The sequence below is a fragment of the Eucalyptus grandis genome, chromosome 5 (assembly GCF_016545825.1).
Source record: "Eucalyptus grandis isolate ANBG69807.140 chromosome 5, ASM1654582v1, whole genome shotgun sequence".
Lineage (NCBI taxonomy): Eukaryota > Viridiplantae > Streptophyta > Magnoliopsida > Myrtales > Myrtaceae > Eucalyptus > Eucalyptus grandis.
Window position 1 is genome coordinate 53,243,348 of NC_052616.1, and position 13,174 is coordinate 53,256,521.

General features: G+C 42.2%; 3 protein-coding genes across 3 annotated transcripts; all 3 read right to left on the bottom strand.

Moving 5' to 3' along the window:
• Positions 1-1,289: 1,289 nt before the first annotated feature.
• LOC120294018 (cysteine-rich receptor-like protein kinase 25) lies at positions 1,290-1,990 on the bottom strand. The gene is made up of 2 exons (XM_039313882.1): positions 1,638-1,990; positions 1,290-1,590 (listed from the first exon to the last, which is right to left on the bottom strand). The coding sequence occupies exons 1-2, from the start codon at positions 1,988-1,990 to the stop codon at positions 1,290-1,292; spliced, it is 654 nt and encodes a 217-aa protein (XP_039169816.1).
• A 7,020-nt stretch (positions 1,991-9,010) lies between these two features.
• LOC120293429 lies at positions 9,011-9,820 on the bottom strand. Its single transcript, XM_039312696.1, has 3 exons — positions 9,627-9,820; positions 9,224-9,440; positions 9,011-9,150 (listed from the first exon to the last, which is right to left on the bottom strand). The coding sequence occupies exons 1-3, from the start codon at positions 9,781-9,783 to the stop codon at positions 9,141-9,143; spliced, it is 384 nt and encodes a 127-aa protein (XP_039168630.1). The 5' UTR covers positions 9,784-9,820; the 3' UTR covers positions 9,011-9,140.
• Positions 9,799-10,571, bottom strand: LOC120294019 (G-type lectin S-receptor-like serine/threonine-protein kinase At1g61370). The gene is made up of 2 exons (XM_039313883.1): positions 9,964-10,571; positions 9,799-9,862 (listed from the first exon to the last, which is right to left on the bottom strand). Exons 1-2 carry the CDS (start codon positions 10,569-10,571, stop codon positions 9,799-9,801), a joined length of 672 nt encoding a protein of 223 aa, XP_039169817.1.
• Between the last annotated feature and the right edge of the window lie 2,603 nt (positions 10,572-13,174).

Here is a 13,174-nt window from a genome sequence, read left to right on the forward strand (position 1 = left end):
ATGACGACAGCCAATGGCTGGCCACGGGCGAGCCTCGAGCTAGCCGGATCGACGAGCCTTGAGCCTCGCCGGCCGTCGGCAAGGCCTTCGCCTCGCCAAATCTGGCGAGCTCGAGGCTCGCCGGCATTGGGCGAGTTCGAGCTCGCTCCTTACCGGATCTGGTGAGGCTCGAGCCTCGCCGGACGTTGGCGAGGTGGATCTGGCAAGCTCAAGGCTTGCCTGGCCAATAGCCGGCCATCGCCGTGTCGTGTGACCGGAGGAAGAAGAAAGAAAAAAAGAAGAAAAAGAAAAGAAAATTATAATTAAAAAATAATTATAATTTCGGTTTTTATAAAAAAAATATTTTTAAAGTTAAAAAGAAAAGAGAGAGTCTCCATGTAAATGGGTTCTTTTTTAATGGGTTGATAAATGTATCATAAATGGGTCCGAGAGTAGACCCATTTAAGACCCATATGTTTCAATCTCTTTATTTTTAAAACCTATCATGAGTGCTTTGGGAAATAAGGCTTAACCCATTAACGACCCATTTAACTATAAATGGGTACATAAATGGGTCAATGACCCATTTTGACACCTCTATGGATAAGTAATATCATCAAAAGTGTGTAGAAAGGATGTCATTTAACCCTTTCTATGCACCAAATTGACAAGCAACTGATTGCTCAAGAAATTGAGAAGAAAGACATCGACACGAGCCCATTGCATACCCTATCACACATGGCCACTGTTGGACCTAACTTGGGGATAGGGTTAGGATTTGAGTTCAATAAGCCCCACTTCATCAATTTGGGGTACGAAAGGACTACTGACTCATTTCTGCATGCTTTTGATAACATCATTTCCCTGGTGAGCCGTATCCGATAATTTTATATTAAATTATTGACATGTCGTAATTTTGATTAATGAAATCGTTGTTGTCACTTAAGTAAATTTCCTTCAAATTTATGATACTTAAGTGATCAATTAAACATTTATAGCACGATGTATAAGGATTATGGCACTTATGATGTTTTCTTCCCTTTTCATTAAAAGGTTCATTCCACATATTCGAACTATAAAGTAGGATTTGACCAAAAAAAAAAAAAAAAAACTATAAAGTAGGATAAGCAGTTCGCTGGAAAATAAAAATAAAATTGGACAGATCTTTCTGTCTTAACAGAGGACAAATATCAAAAACAAACATGTACCTTTACGTCTGGTCACGGGAGCAGGAGGAGAACGAAGGAAGGACGGGGGAGGCACCAGCACCGCCATGGCCGAGGCATTGTAAAATGGGTACAGCTCGAACCTCATGCTGCAGCTCGGAGTGAACAACCTCCCACCTTGCTTCCCCGTGGAAGACCCGCGATTGTTGCCCGGAGGCACGTGTTGCACTCCAACACCGTCAAGTCCGGTGTGCACTGTGCGAGCGTGTACAGCTTCTGCAAACTCGTAAAGCTTGCCTCCGCAACGGCAAGTTTCTTCCCGACTTGCCGACTGAAGCCCTCGCAGTGATGTCGTCCACGGTCTCTCTCAGGACTTGCATGAACTGGGTTGGATTGGTGATTTTCCTGGTGTGGTACATCGTGATAGAAGGCATTTGTTCCATGACTGAGTGGATGGAGCCATCGGAGTACCTCAACATACACTCATCATACCAGATCACGGAGACTCGCCGGTTGGGGCATCTTTGGAGGATATCCTGTTTTCCAGTGGCCACGCAGTTGCTGCACGTGGCGGAGTCGACGTCACCGCGGCAGAGGAAGAGCCCGTAGACCTGGTCGGGAGGGTTTTGGCCGACGACAGCATTGGCAAAGTCGTCAGCGGTGTCGGTGGCGGCAGAGGAGAGAGAAGAGAGGAGGGTGTTGAGGTTGGATTGGTAGATGGAGTTGGGAGTGAAGAGTGTGGCATTTGGGCAGTAATGCCGTAGAAACGTAGGTGCTGATTCAGTACCTACAAAATTTATGAAGAAGAAGAGGAGAGAGAGGGAGATGGTGAAGCAAGAACTCATTTCTACGTTGATGAATCCCTTGGTCTTCTTGCTGCGCAGGCATGGAATTAGAGGAAGAAGAAGGAAGAGCCATGGTCTGCTGTCCTATATATTTTGGTCGTGGGAACTATTCGGAAAATTTATTACGTGCATTAAATGGAACCTAACCCAGACCGCCAAAACAGGTAAATAATTACAAGACAAGAAGCAAAAAGGACTGTATTAGTGCAAACGATCTAAATTATGGGGTTAGGCTATCATACCCCTAATATTTATACCCGTTGGATTGCTATTGTTTCATTGTTACCGGTATTCAGATGGTTGTAATCCAATGGCTGCAAATGTAAGCCTTCAAAACTGCATGTGAGGTCTGCATAGCTAGAATCTAGGGTAAGTATATTACGAGTATCATAACTTTCATACGAATTGATTAATTAAGTGTCATTAGCAAACCGCCTCACTAGAAAATCTAACGTGGATGCTAGTTATCCTAAGTGATAGTATTGACGTGGAAAATTAATAAAAAATTCAAGAATAAAAAAATCCACATCAAAATGGAAAATCAATAAAAAAATAAAATCCACATAGGATGATTTGCTAGGAATGACACTCAAATAATTGATTTTACTTTGATGTGGTACTTAAGTGAGCGAAAAAAATCGTGATGGTACTTAAGTCGGCTCCATACAAAAGTAATAGCACTCTTGTTGTCCTTGTTCTAGCATTTTATTTATTAATGAAAAGAGTCAATGTCGTTATCACTATGAACAATTGACTTGCAATTGACTTGCATTAATTAATTTTTCTAAAACATATTAATAGAAGGTGGCCCCATATATATAAAATTAGGTCCTTCTCATGATTAAGGCCCATTGCATATAAAGTCCAAAATATATTAAATTTAATTTTCAACAACGATCAAAATTAAAATATCATCAAAACAATTATCATGTATTAACATATAAGTAGTATTAATTATAAATTACCTTCTTCGCCTCTCCTTTTTCCCAACCACTATACAGCCCATGACTCTAGAAATCCATCATACACTCCTCTCCTTATTTTAATCGCATCAACTCAAATATAAATAAGTAGGTTGGGTTTAGCATTTAAATGAGCATTCATGTGGAAAATGATAAACGCATAAACTTTTTCCACCCATTTTTTGACTTTCGATGTCCCATTTTACTTTAAATTGACCACAATATCTTTTACAGGTCCAGATTGTAATTTATTTCATACCTTTTTTTCTTCTCTTTCTTGGAAATTCTAATGCATTTAGGATTGACAAAAATATGTATTTACCAAAATAATGTAATTACAATTGTCATAATTTTCTTGTCAATAACTAATTATTCCACTTAATTAGTCATACTTTTCAGTTTTGTCAATATAATCCTAAACTTTTGGGCCATATGTCAATGTAGTATTTCTTGCCAATTGCCACCGAAAAATCGTTAATGTGGTGTCTAATTATTGCCGACCATCTTAAGTGGCATTATGGCATGGGCAATTTGTGATTTTCACATCACAATTTGTGATGACAATTAGTAGGAAAGACTATATTTAAATATTGTGCAAATGTGTAGAACTATATTGACAAAATTGGAAAATTAAAATTGAATTAATATCTGTACTATAGGTAACAGACTAAATTGATAATTTTCCTAAATATTTAAATAACCACTCCTTCAATGCACAAGTACAAGTAGTTTTTGGATAAGTACACTATAAGTGTCATAACTTTTGTGTCGCTCACTTGAGTGCCATAGATTTGAAAAACTGATTACTTAAGTGCCATTGGCACTTTGCCATGATATGGACGACGGTAGTTCTATATGACATTGTTAATGCTGATGTGGACAATTAATAAAAAATTCCAAAATTAAAAAATCCACATTGGAATGGAAATTAATAAAAAAAAATTACGTAGGATGATTTGCTAGAAGTGAAATTCAAATTATCAATTTTACTCCAATGTTGTATTTAAGTGAGTGAAAAAAAGTTATGGTACTCAAGTGAGTGTTGTACGAAAATTATAATGCTCTTGCTATTCTTATTCCCTAAAATTTAGAGCGCAATAACAGAGGAAAAAAGATTTGCACACCTAATTTGGAATGTATTTTCTTTTTAATAAGGTATATTGCCAATCCAAATATCAAGTACTTCTCATTTATTGTCCTTTGTATCATTGACTCAACGAGACTGTTTCTTAGTTTTAGCATTCTGTATACGCTCCTTACGTAAGGTTATTTGTACATTATAATTATTTGAACATTATTTGTAGAGTTCTAAGTAACAAGTCCTCTCATCACAGGCTGGGCTTTATTCAGCCCATATTAGCCAACCGAATATTAGACTCATTAAGAATCTTTAAATCTCACCTTAATAGATCAATCCTGCAAAACACTGAATTACAATTTTAATTGACGTAGCCCACATTAGAAAAATTATTACAACAAATGCAAGCATGGTCGTGCCTACTAGAATCATAGTATTAAGCTAATCAATTGGGAATTGACATATAGCAAAATATATTTGTCATGGTGCATTATTAATAATATCGTAGAAAAGTATCGGAGTATAGACTCGTTCTACTATTGGTATGTGGTAAGAATTTCTATTTGTTATGCGGGACTCGTTATTCTTACTATTTCTTAATATATGATTGATATAATTTATTAGATTAAGTCTACGCAATAACTTGTTGTGTATCATGTAGTCTACAGAACTATATGTAAATTATTGTGGAAAACGAGCGATTGAATAATAAAATAGAAATAACAAGAAAATAAATCGAATACTAGATTTATATTGTTTAGTCATAGTGACATGCGTCCACGGGGGGAGTAGCAACGAATTTTACTATAAATCAAGCGTATAATGGAAATTACGTACTCGAATCATTAAAAAACTCTCAATGTTTCTTCTTACCAAAAAAAAAAAAACTCTCAATGTTTCTCAAATCCTAATTACACCTAATAATGCATGCATCGATTAGCCCCACAATTTATCACTAAACAATCTTTCAACCTCATGATAAAATTACATGCACATCTTGACCTCACAAAGATTTAATTGAATTGAACACTTGTATGTTCTTGGATGTAATTCATGAATAAAACCAACGCCAAGCACCCGCTTGAATAAACGCTCTTCAAGATCAACAACGGCGGCTTGCGTTTGTAATCGTTTCTTTTCTCGACCAAGCCACTCTTAAGTCAATAATCCTTTTGAAATATACATATCCACCGCCTGAAGGAAGTCCCTGTATTGGTCGGTCAAGGTCGAAGTCCACGCCGACTTGGAGAAGGAATCAGAATCCAATTTGGATTCGGTCAACGAAGTCCAACTTGGACTTTTCCAATTTTGAATCATGATTTCCACCGCTTGGATTTTATTTCCTTCTCTTTTTAACTCCTTTTCAATTATCTTTCCTTGGCCAACCCCAACTCGTCAAAGGACGTTACCGAATTCTGATTTGCTCGATTACGAACGCTCGTAATAAATCCAATTCGGAATTTTTAAATTTTTTCAAATTGACTCAAATTCGATATATATTTTAATATAAATAGTAGATATGATATTATATAGTTGATTACTAGACTAAGGGCACCAAAGTGAAATCTGAGCAATTTTATGGCCAAATATGTTTTTATAGGAAAAATGCAATTGAAACTAGCTTCAACAGCACAACTGAACACTTCTATATGCCGAAGGGGTAGAAATCCCCATGCATACAAATATTGTGAACTTTTGTGCAACCTTGCCAGCATAAACTATCCTACTAGAGAGCTAGCAATTCAGTTTTCCTCACGATCTCTATGTTTACATCATATTGTTGACGCCTAAAATTCCTTTTAATTAGTTAGTTTTATTTTATTTTAGTTTAGTTTATTTTATTTTATCTTATCTTTTTCGGATAATAAATAAACAAATAACAAAAAAAAAAAAGAAGCAGCCTCCGCATGGGCCCTCGGCCCATTTCCGCCTCAGCCCGGCCCAGCCAGGTCTTCTTCTTCCTCGCGTCGTTGCAGCACACACGCCGGAGCAAGCGGAATGAACAACAACGCACGTGGAGCAGAGGGCAGCTGGCGTTGGATGGGACGCCGGTTCGGCCGGCGAAGGCCGTGGCAACCGACGATCGAGCTCCGTCGACCGGCCACCCCTCGACCTATAAATAGGCCCTCCATCCCCGACGAAGAGGAGACCCGAGAGAGAGAGAGAGAGAGAGAGAGGCCACCGGAGCTCGGGGTCCCCTGAGAGACTTCGGGGAGCTCGAGTGCAGGCCGGCCGTGGTGTGGTGAGCTCGAGGGGTCCCCGAGAGACTTCGGGAGCTTGATGAGCGAACCCGAGGGAGAGAGAGAGTGTTCCGGCCAGATTTGACCGAACCCAGGTCTCGCCATCGCCGTCGTCGCTCGCCGTTTCTTCACCGTCGCGAACCGCCCTCCTGCCGTCGCCGTCCCCGTTCGAGAGAAGGTAAAAAGCGTCGTCGTTCATCGTGGCCGTTTTCCGTTGACCTAGCCATCGCCGCCGTCGCCGTTGTCGCCTTTGTCGTCGCCGCCGTAGTCGCCTTAGCCGCTGAACACCCGGTTCCCCCTTCGGGCGCGCGGATTCGCAAACCCTAGGGTTTGCGATTTTCCGGCCGTCGAATCGGATCTGGGTCTCGAACCGGGTAGGGTTTCGCAAGATTTCGAGGAGGCGGGAAGCCGGGTCGCGAGGTCGGGTCGGACCCGGGTAGGGTTTCATGGGGAGCCGGGTTGTCGGGCCGGGCCGGGCCGGGCATCCCTAAACGCCCGGCCACGGCGTCGTTTTGTTAAAAAAAAAAAGTCCGGCTAGCGTAGCGGGCCCGTTTGCGTTTGGCTGGCTCGGGTCGGACCCAACCCGCAGATCCGACCCGGCTTGGTTTTATTTTGTTTTATTATTTTAATATGAAATAATATTCTAATAAATAATAAATAAATGGTTTATTTTTTAAAAATCAAAAATGTTTTAATTTCCAGAAAATCGAAAAATATGTAAAAATGTTGAAAAATGTTTTATTTTCAAAAAAATCGAGAAAAATCAAAAATAATTTATTTTCGAAAATATTTTGAAAAATATTAAAAAATATTTTATTTTCCAAAATGCCAAAAATCCAAAAAAATGCCAAAATCCAAAAATGCCAAAAATTCATGAAAAAGCCAAAAAAATTCAGAAAAAGCCAAAAAGACTTGTATTTTTCCAAAAAAAAAAAACCAAAAAATCCAAAAAATCCCTTTTATGTCCAAAAATGAGAAAAAGACTCAAAAATGCTTTTCCTCCCAAAAAAACGCATGGAAAATCCCCCCGAACATCCAAAAAACCTTAGGGTTTAAACAAGATTAGGTACCGAAAGGGCATTAGTGATTAACTAGTGTAATCAAGTCCCCGATCCTAATTTCTCTTGTTGCGCAGTGAGTATTTCTCCCGATACTTCACTTGGGTTTCTAATCAACCCACCCCAAATCGATTAGTGGCAACTCCATTTTAAAAATTGATTTACAGGTTAAAAACTTGAACCATTAAGTCGTGAATTGGTGGACTTGGGAGAGTCCGGGCTTAATAAATTCAGCCGAGCCATTAGCCTCCTTAGGTGCTCGTACCCGATTGCGGGCGCCAGAAAAAAAGAGGTCGCGACACATATATACACATAAAAGTGCCACAAAACATTGCATATTCAAGCCGTTTAATTTGGTGAACATTGAATCCTTGAAAAGATGAATTGATAGTGAAAATGCATTTGAGAATTTTATCTTCCTTCAACTCGTAGTAATAGTGATGGTATTCATGGACCGGATGCTTCCTTCTTGTGATTGGACTTGCTGAGCCAGCAGCCTTTGAAATGTATATGCCGGCTGCTTTGGTTGTGAAAGTTCGGACTCTCCATTCAGCATTAGAACTACGGCTGACATGTTGGGTCTATCTGTGGCGTGGTCTTGCATACAGAGAAGCCCTACCTGAATGCATCTCATTACTTCTAACGCTGAAAATGCGTTAGCAATGGCTGCATCCATCAGGTCCAAACCTCTCCCTTCACACCACAAGTGCCAAGCTTGTAGCAATTGGTCGATTGTTAGATATTTCAAGGACTACCCATGGTTGAAAACTGAAATGGAGGCATAATAGTTTGAAGTTAGATCTTGCACTTACATAAGCAAGGAGATTGAGATGCTGCCTAGGGTAATCTAAACTTGTGTTCTTCTTGCTGCCGATAATCTCCAATAGCAAGTACTCCAAAGCTATAAACATCGGATTTCTCGAAAATGCCCCACCCATAGCATACTCGGGAGACATGTAGCCGCTGTAGACTAAATAATATAAGTGGAAGTTTTCTGAAGTACAGTTCAACAAAAAATCATAGACTTAAAGAACGATGACGTGAGAGGTGAGAAGATTAGAGAATGATAAACTTCTAACTCAATGAGTACTGTATATCTCATGACTACAGCGCTGGTCTATAATTACCTCGAAGCGAACTCACATATTGGAACCATTGGATGTACATGGAAGAGTTTTCTCGGTAATAGGAAAGCAACAAAGGGGAACGTGTAAGAAGGGAAAGGTGAGCTCATTATACTGCTAATCTGCTTTCAAGGTGATATATTGCCTCATGAAATAAGTACTCCTAAGAGTGATGATAGAAAGCTTACGGTGTCCCCACAACTTTGTGAGTATTGACCAAAACTTGACTGCTTTCAAACATCCACGCCAACCCAAAATCAGAAATCTTTGGATTCATCTTTTCATCCAAGAGAATGTTGCTCACTTTCAAATCTCGATGGAGGTAGAGCAGCCCTCTCGCAACCCCCTCGATAATGCGGAATCGTACGGCCCAACTAAGTTTCGCCTTCTTTTCTGAATCTAAACAAGGTAGCAAATAGAAAAGCAACTAAGTTTCAGTACTGAATTTTGTTGAAAGCAGAAATAAATTCTTCAAAGAGCGAGACAAACCAAAAGGAAGGCGTCCAAGCTCTTGTTCGGCAAGTACTCATACACTAGAATCTTTTCTTCTTTTCGGTGCAGCAACCGAGGAGTCTCACCAGATTTTGGTGTTGAAGTTTAGATATTAGAAGGATCTCATTCTTGAACTCTGCTATGCCTTGGCCTGAGCTGCTCGAAAGTCTCTTTGCTGCTATCTCCTTACCATCGCTCAGTTTTCCCTGTTTCAAAACGAACGGCACTATGATATCTTGCATGATCTCTTTATTCCCCTTGAGAAGGCTTTTCTCTTACCTTATAAACTGGGCCAAACCCTCCTGCCCGAGTTTGTTTTTTGCGTCGAAGTTGTCTGTTGCTAGGCGTATGCTATCAAAATCATAAACCACCACTTTCGATGCATCATCTTCCTTCATTTGCTCTTTCCTTGCAGTTTCCCTTAGTAGTTTTTCTGATCTGATGGCTGCAGCCACTGACCTAAAGAGCCTTGGGATTGTCATTTTCCTAAGCTTTCCTGGATTTTACGGATGGAATGAAATCAACTCAAGATAAGCATGAGAACATCGGAAGTGCATAAGTGTTTCTATAATAGTAACTACTTAGCTTCTGAAGCCACGTTTTACCAATAATTCAAGATTCATATATTGCGGTTAGCGCAAAATCACCCTTAAAAAGCAACAAATTGTACATCTTTTATTACCTCTCCACTTTGAAAGACAACAGACTGAAATACTAGCTCCAAATAAGATGATTCCAGATATAGTACTGAGACTGATGATAAGTTTTGTCCGTGTAGGTACACCTGAACATGGAAAAATATTTAATATGAGCCACAGGCAGTGCAGAACCAAATGCATGTTAATTCAACCATTTCAACCTGTATCTGCAACCACACCCGCATCCGCACCCGCACTTGTGTCCGCAGATCTTTTCCACCTGTGGAGAGTTGCAGGGTATCTAGGAGGTCTTTACTCCAAGTCATACATCCTATAGCATTCACAAAAGAATAGGCCAAGCATGTGCAGTTTTCGAGGCACCAACTTTGACATCTTTCTGCATCATTTATCAAAGAATAATCAGCGGAATCAGGTAACTTCATCTGTGTTATTTTCCAGAACCTATCTTTTTTGACAGTCGTTGAAGCAGCTGTGCTGGCAGATTTCTGACAATTCAATTCCAATTCCCTAAGGCATCCTCTGGTCCAGTTTCCTCTGTTCCATTCTTCATCTGATATTGGTTTGAAACCTTCTAAGCATCTGCAAATAGGTGAACTAATGTTGTTGCAAACTCCAAAGGGCCCACATTTTCCATAAATTTCACAGGGGTTAGTTGGTGCCGGTGCCTTCCAGTATGTTAACCAGCCACTATTGGCCCACAAAACCCCCTTTAAAGTTCCTTCAGAAGAGATGAAAGTATATCCAAAGAAGGAGTTGTTGTGATTATTGCTGGTATAATATGATGGTCCCCGGACAATATTTTGCCGGGCATCAAAATATGTGTTATCCATGGTGGGTATTCGGACATCAAAGTATGTGCTGTCCATGGCGGGTATTCCGATGAACCTGGTGTTATCCCACTGTCCACTTCTCCAGTAAGGGCTCAATCCATTCCAAGTGAAAAGTTGAGGTGGTCTCTCTGATGTCATTCCTACGACAAAGCTTCCGAACGAGGGATCATCTTCGCTGTTGACACCTAAATTTTGATTAGGTTTTTAAATTAGGCCTTAGCCTCTTTTAATTTTTGTTTTTCCTTCGGATAATAATAAATAATAAAAACAACAAAAAATAGTAAAAACAACAAAAACAAGAAAAAAAAAAAAAGCAGCCCATTGGGTGGGCCTTCGCGCCTTGACCTCCCTCCTTTTCTTTTCCACGCAAGCCCTTAGGGCCCATCCCTCTTTTTCCCAAATCCGGCCCGGCCCCTTCTCTTCTTCTTCTTCTTCTTCTTCTTCTTCTTCTTCTTCTTCTTCTTCCTTCTTCCATCTTCGCCTACGCCTCGCAGCTCACGCGCACAGAGGACACCAACGCGCGAAGGACGACCTACGGCAGAGGAGTGTAGGCCGACGTCGGCCGGAAGAGACAGATCTCAAGCGCCATCATGGGCTTCCTTCAATGCCAAGCACGCCTTGTTGGAGGAGCGAGGATGGGACGCCGGTTCAGCCGCGGGCGTCCGGTCGGTAAGCCAAAGACCGGCGGCCGAGCCCCTCCGTCGACCGGACCTCCTCGCCTATAAATAGCGGGGCACCACCTCCGTCGAAGGACACACAAAAAGCCAGCAAGCTCAGAGGGGTTCCCGAGAGACTTCGGGAAGCTCAAAGAGCGAGCAAGGCGGAAATCGGGTCGTGAGCTCAAACCGACCTCCCTCCGAGAGACTTCGGGGGAGGCCGGCGGCAAGCGAACCCAAGGGGGAGAGATCCGGAGTGGAAGAAGCCGAGGCCGTAGAAGGTCGAAGCCGGATTGAGTAGGTTCCGGAGGACCAGATCTGGGGAGCCGAAGCCTCGCCTTCGCCGACGCTGCTGCTGCTCCGCCACCGTTCCAACGCCGTTGCCGCGACCGATTCGCCCAAGCCGCACCAGATCCAAAGCTGAGGAGCTGCTGTCGCTACCCCGCCGTCGTCACCTGCACCTACAGCCCCCTGTCGCCGCCACCGTTCACCGCCTTATCGTGCCGTTGCTGCAAACAAAAAATGCAGACGCCGCCACCGCCCTGATGCATCGTCGCCGTTGCTCGAAACCCTGGCCGCCTCCCCTGTCTGTCGTCGTCATCGCCATTGTCCCCTCCGCGAAACCCTAACCCCTGACCGAGGAGACCTGCTACGTCGCCGTAGAATGCCGCACCGCCGTCCGCCACGTCGCCGCCATCGTCAGGCGTCGCGCCGCTGTCCGGTGACATCCCCAGTCCCTCCACCCGTGCCGCAGATGGATGGAGAAGCCAGCGACCTCGCGTCGGGTCGAGCAGAGCCGGCGCGGTTCGCGAAACCGGGTAGGGTTTTGCGAACTGCAGGCGGCCGGTCGTCGGGTCGGGCGTGGGTCTTGACCGGGTAGGGTTCCGGGGCCCGCCAGCGGGTTTGGACGCAGGTGGGCCGGTCTCACGCGGATAGGAACTCCTTTTGTTCCTTGGGCTTCGATTAAAAATTTTGGGTCGGGTTGTGTTGGGCTAGATTTTTAGTGGGCTAAAATCGTTAGGTTTTTAAAAAAGGAAAAATCTCGGGCGGGCCCGCGCTTGGCCCGTCCGGGTTTCGACAGACGACCCGGGTCGGTCCCAACCCAGGGATCCGACCCGGTTCGTTTGTTATATTATTATAATATAAAATAATAAATAATAATAAATAATTTATTTTCCAAAAAATAAAAAAAATAAAAATGTCCATATTTTCCCAAAAAGCCAAAAAAGCCAAAAAATGATTTATATTTTCAGAAAAAGATCAAAAAATCCAAAAATGCTTTTTATGTCCAAAAAATTAAAAAAGACTAAAAATGTTTTTCCTCCCAAAATGCATGGAAAATTCCTCAAAAATCCAAAAGCCTTAAGGTTTAAACAAGATTAGGTACCGAAAGGGAATTAGTGATTAACTAGTGTAATCAAGTCCCCGATCCTAATTTCTCTGGTTGCGCGGGAGTGAGTATTTCTCCCAATACTTCGCTTGTTTCTAATCAACCCACCCCAAATTGATTAGTGGCGACTCCATTTTAAAATTGACTTACGGGTTAAAAACTTGGACTATTAAGTCGTGAATTGGTGGACTTGGGAGAGTCCGGGCTTAATAAATTCAGCCGAGCCATTAGCCTCCTTAGGCACCCGTACCCGATCGCGGGCGCCGAAAAAAAAGAGGTCGCGACAGCTTGGCGACTCCGCTTGGGACTTTGAGGACTTAGGCCATTTTATCTTTGTTTAAATGCTTTGCTGACTTGGTTTTTTTTTCTTTTATGCAGGGTTATAGCTTAAAGTTTTTTTATTCTGTTAAAATAAAATGTTTTTGTGATTATAAACTGCTGTGCATCCTTAAATGTTTTAGCACTACACATGGCACACACAACCCGGCCGCCGGACCTGGGCCGCCATAGGATTTCTAGGATGGTGTTAAGAAAGATACGGCTTCGGACGCGAGACTGCGTCATGAGGTTGCCTTTCTTTTCCCCGAATTTCTTTAGCCGAGGTTAAGAGGGTATGCTGCTAACGCGAGACTGCGACGGGCGGATACCTTTTTAATCTCAACAAACCTTCTCAGTTAGAAATCGAGCCGCACATA

Excerpts from the sequence above, each read along its gene's own strand:
- LOC120293429 (XM_039312696.1), bottom strand. The coding sequence starts at position 9,783 with ATGCATTTGGTTCTGCACTGCCTGTGGCTCATATTAAATATTTTTCCA. Across the intron at positions 9,441-9,626 it reads TTGTCTTTCAAAGTGGAGAG|GAAAGCTTAGGAAAATGACA; the intron begins GTAATAAAAGAT and ends CGTAAAATCCAG.
- LOC120294019 (XM_039313883.1), bottom strand. The coding sequence starts at position 10,571 with ATGACATCAGAGAGACCACCTCAACTTTTCACTTGGAATGGATTGAGC. Across the intron at positions 9,863-9,963 it reads GCAGAAAGATGTCAAAGTTG|GTGGAAAAGATCTGCGGACA; the intron begins GTGCCTCGAAAA and ends AACTCTCCACAG.
- LOC120294018 (XM_039313882.1), bottom strand. The coding sequence starts at position 1,990 with ATGAGTTCTTGCTTCACCATCTCCCTCTCTCTCCTCTTCTTCTTCATA. Across the intron at positions 1,591-1,637 it reads CGGCGAGTCTCCGTGATCTG|TCATGGAACAAATGCCTTCT; the intron begins GTATGATGAGTG and ends CCATCCACTCAG.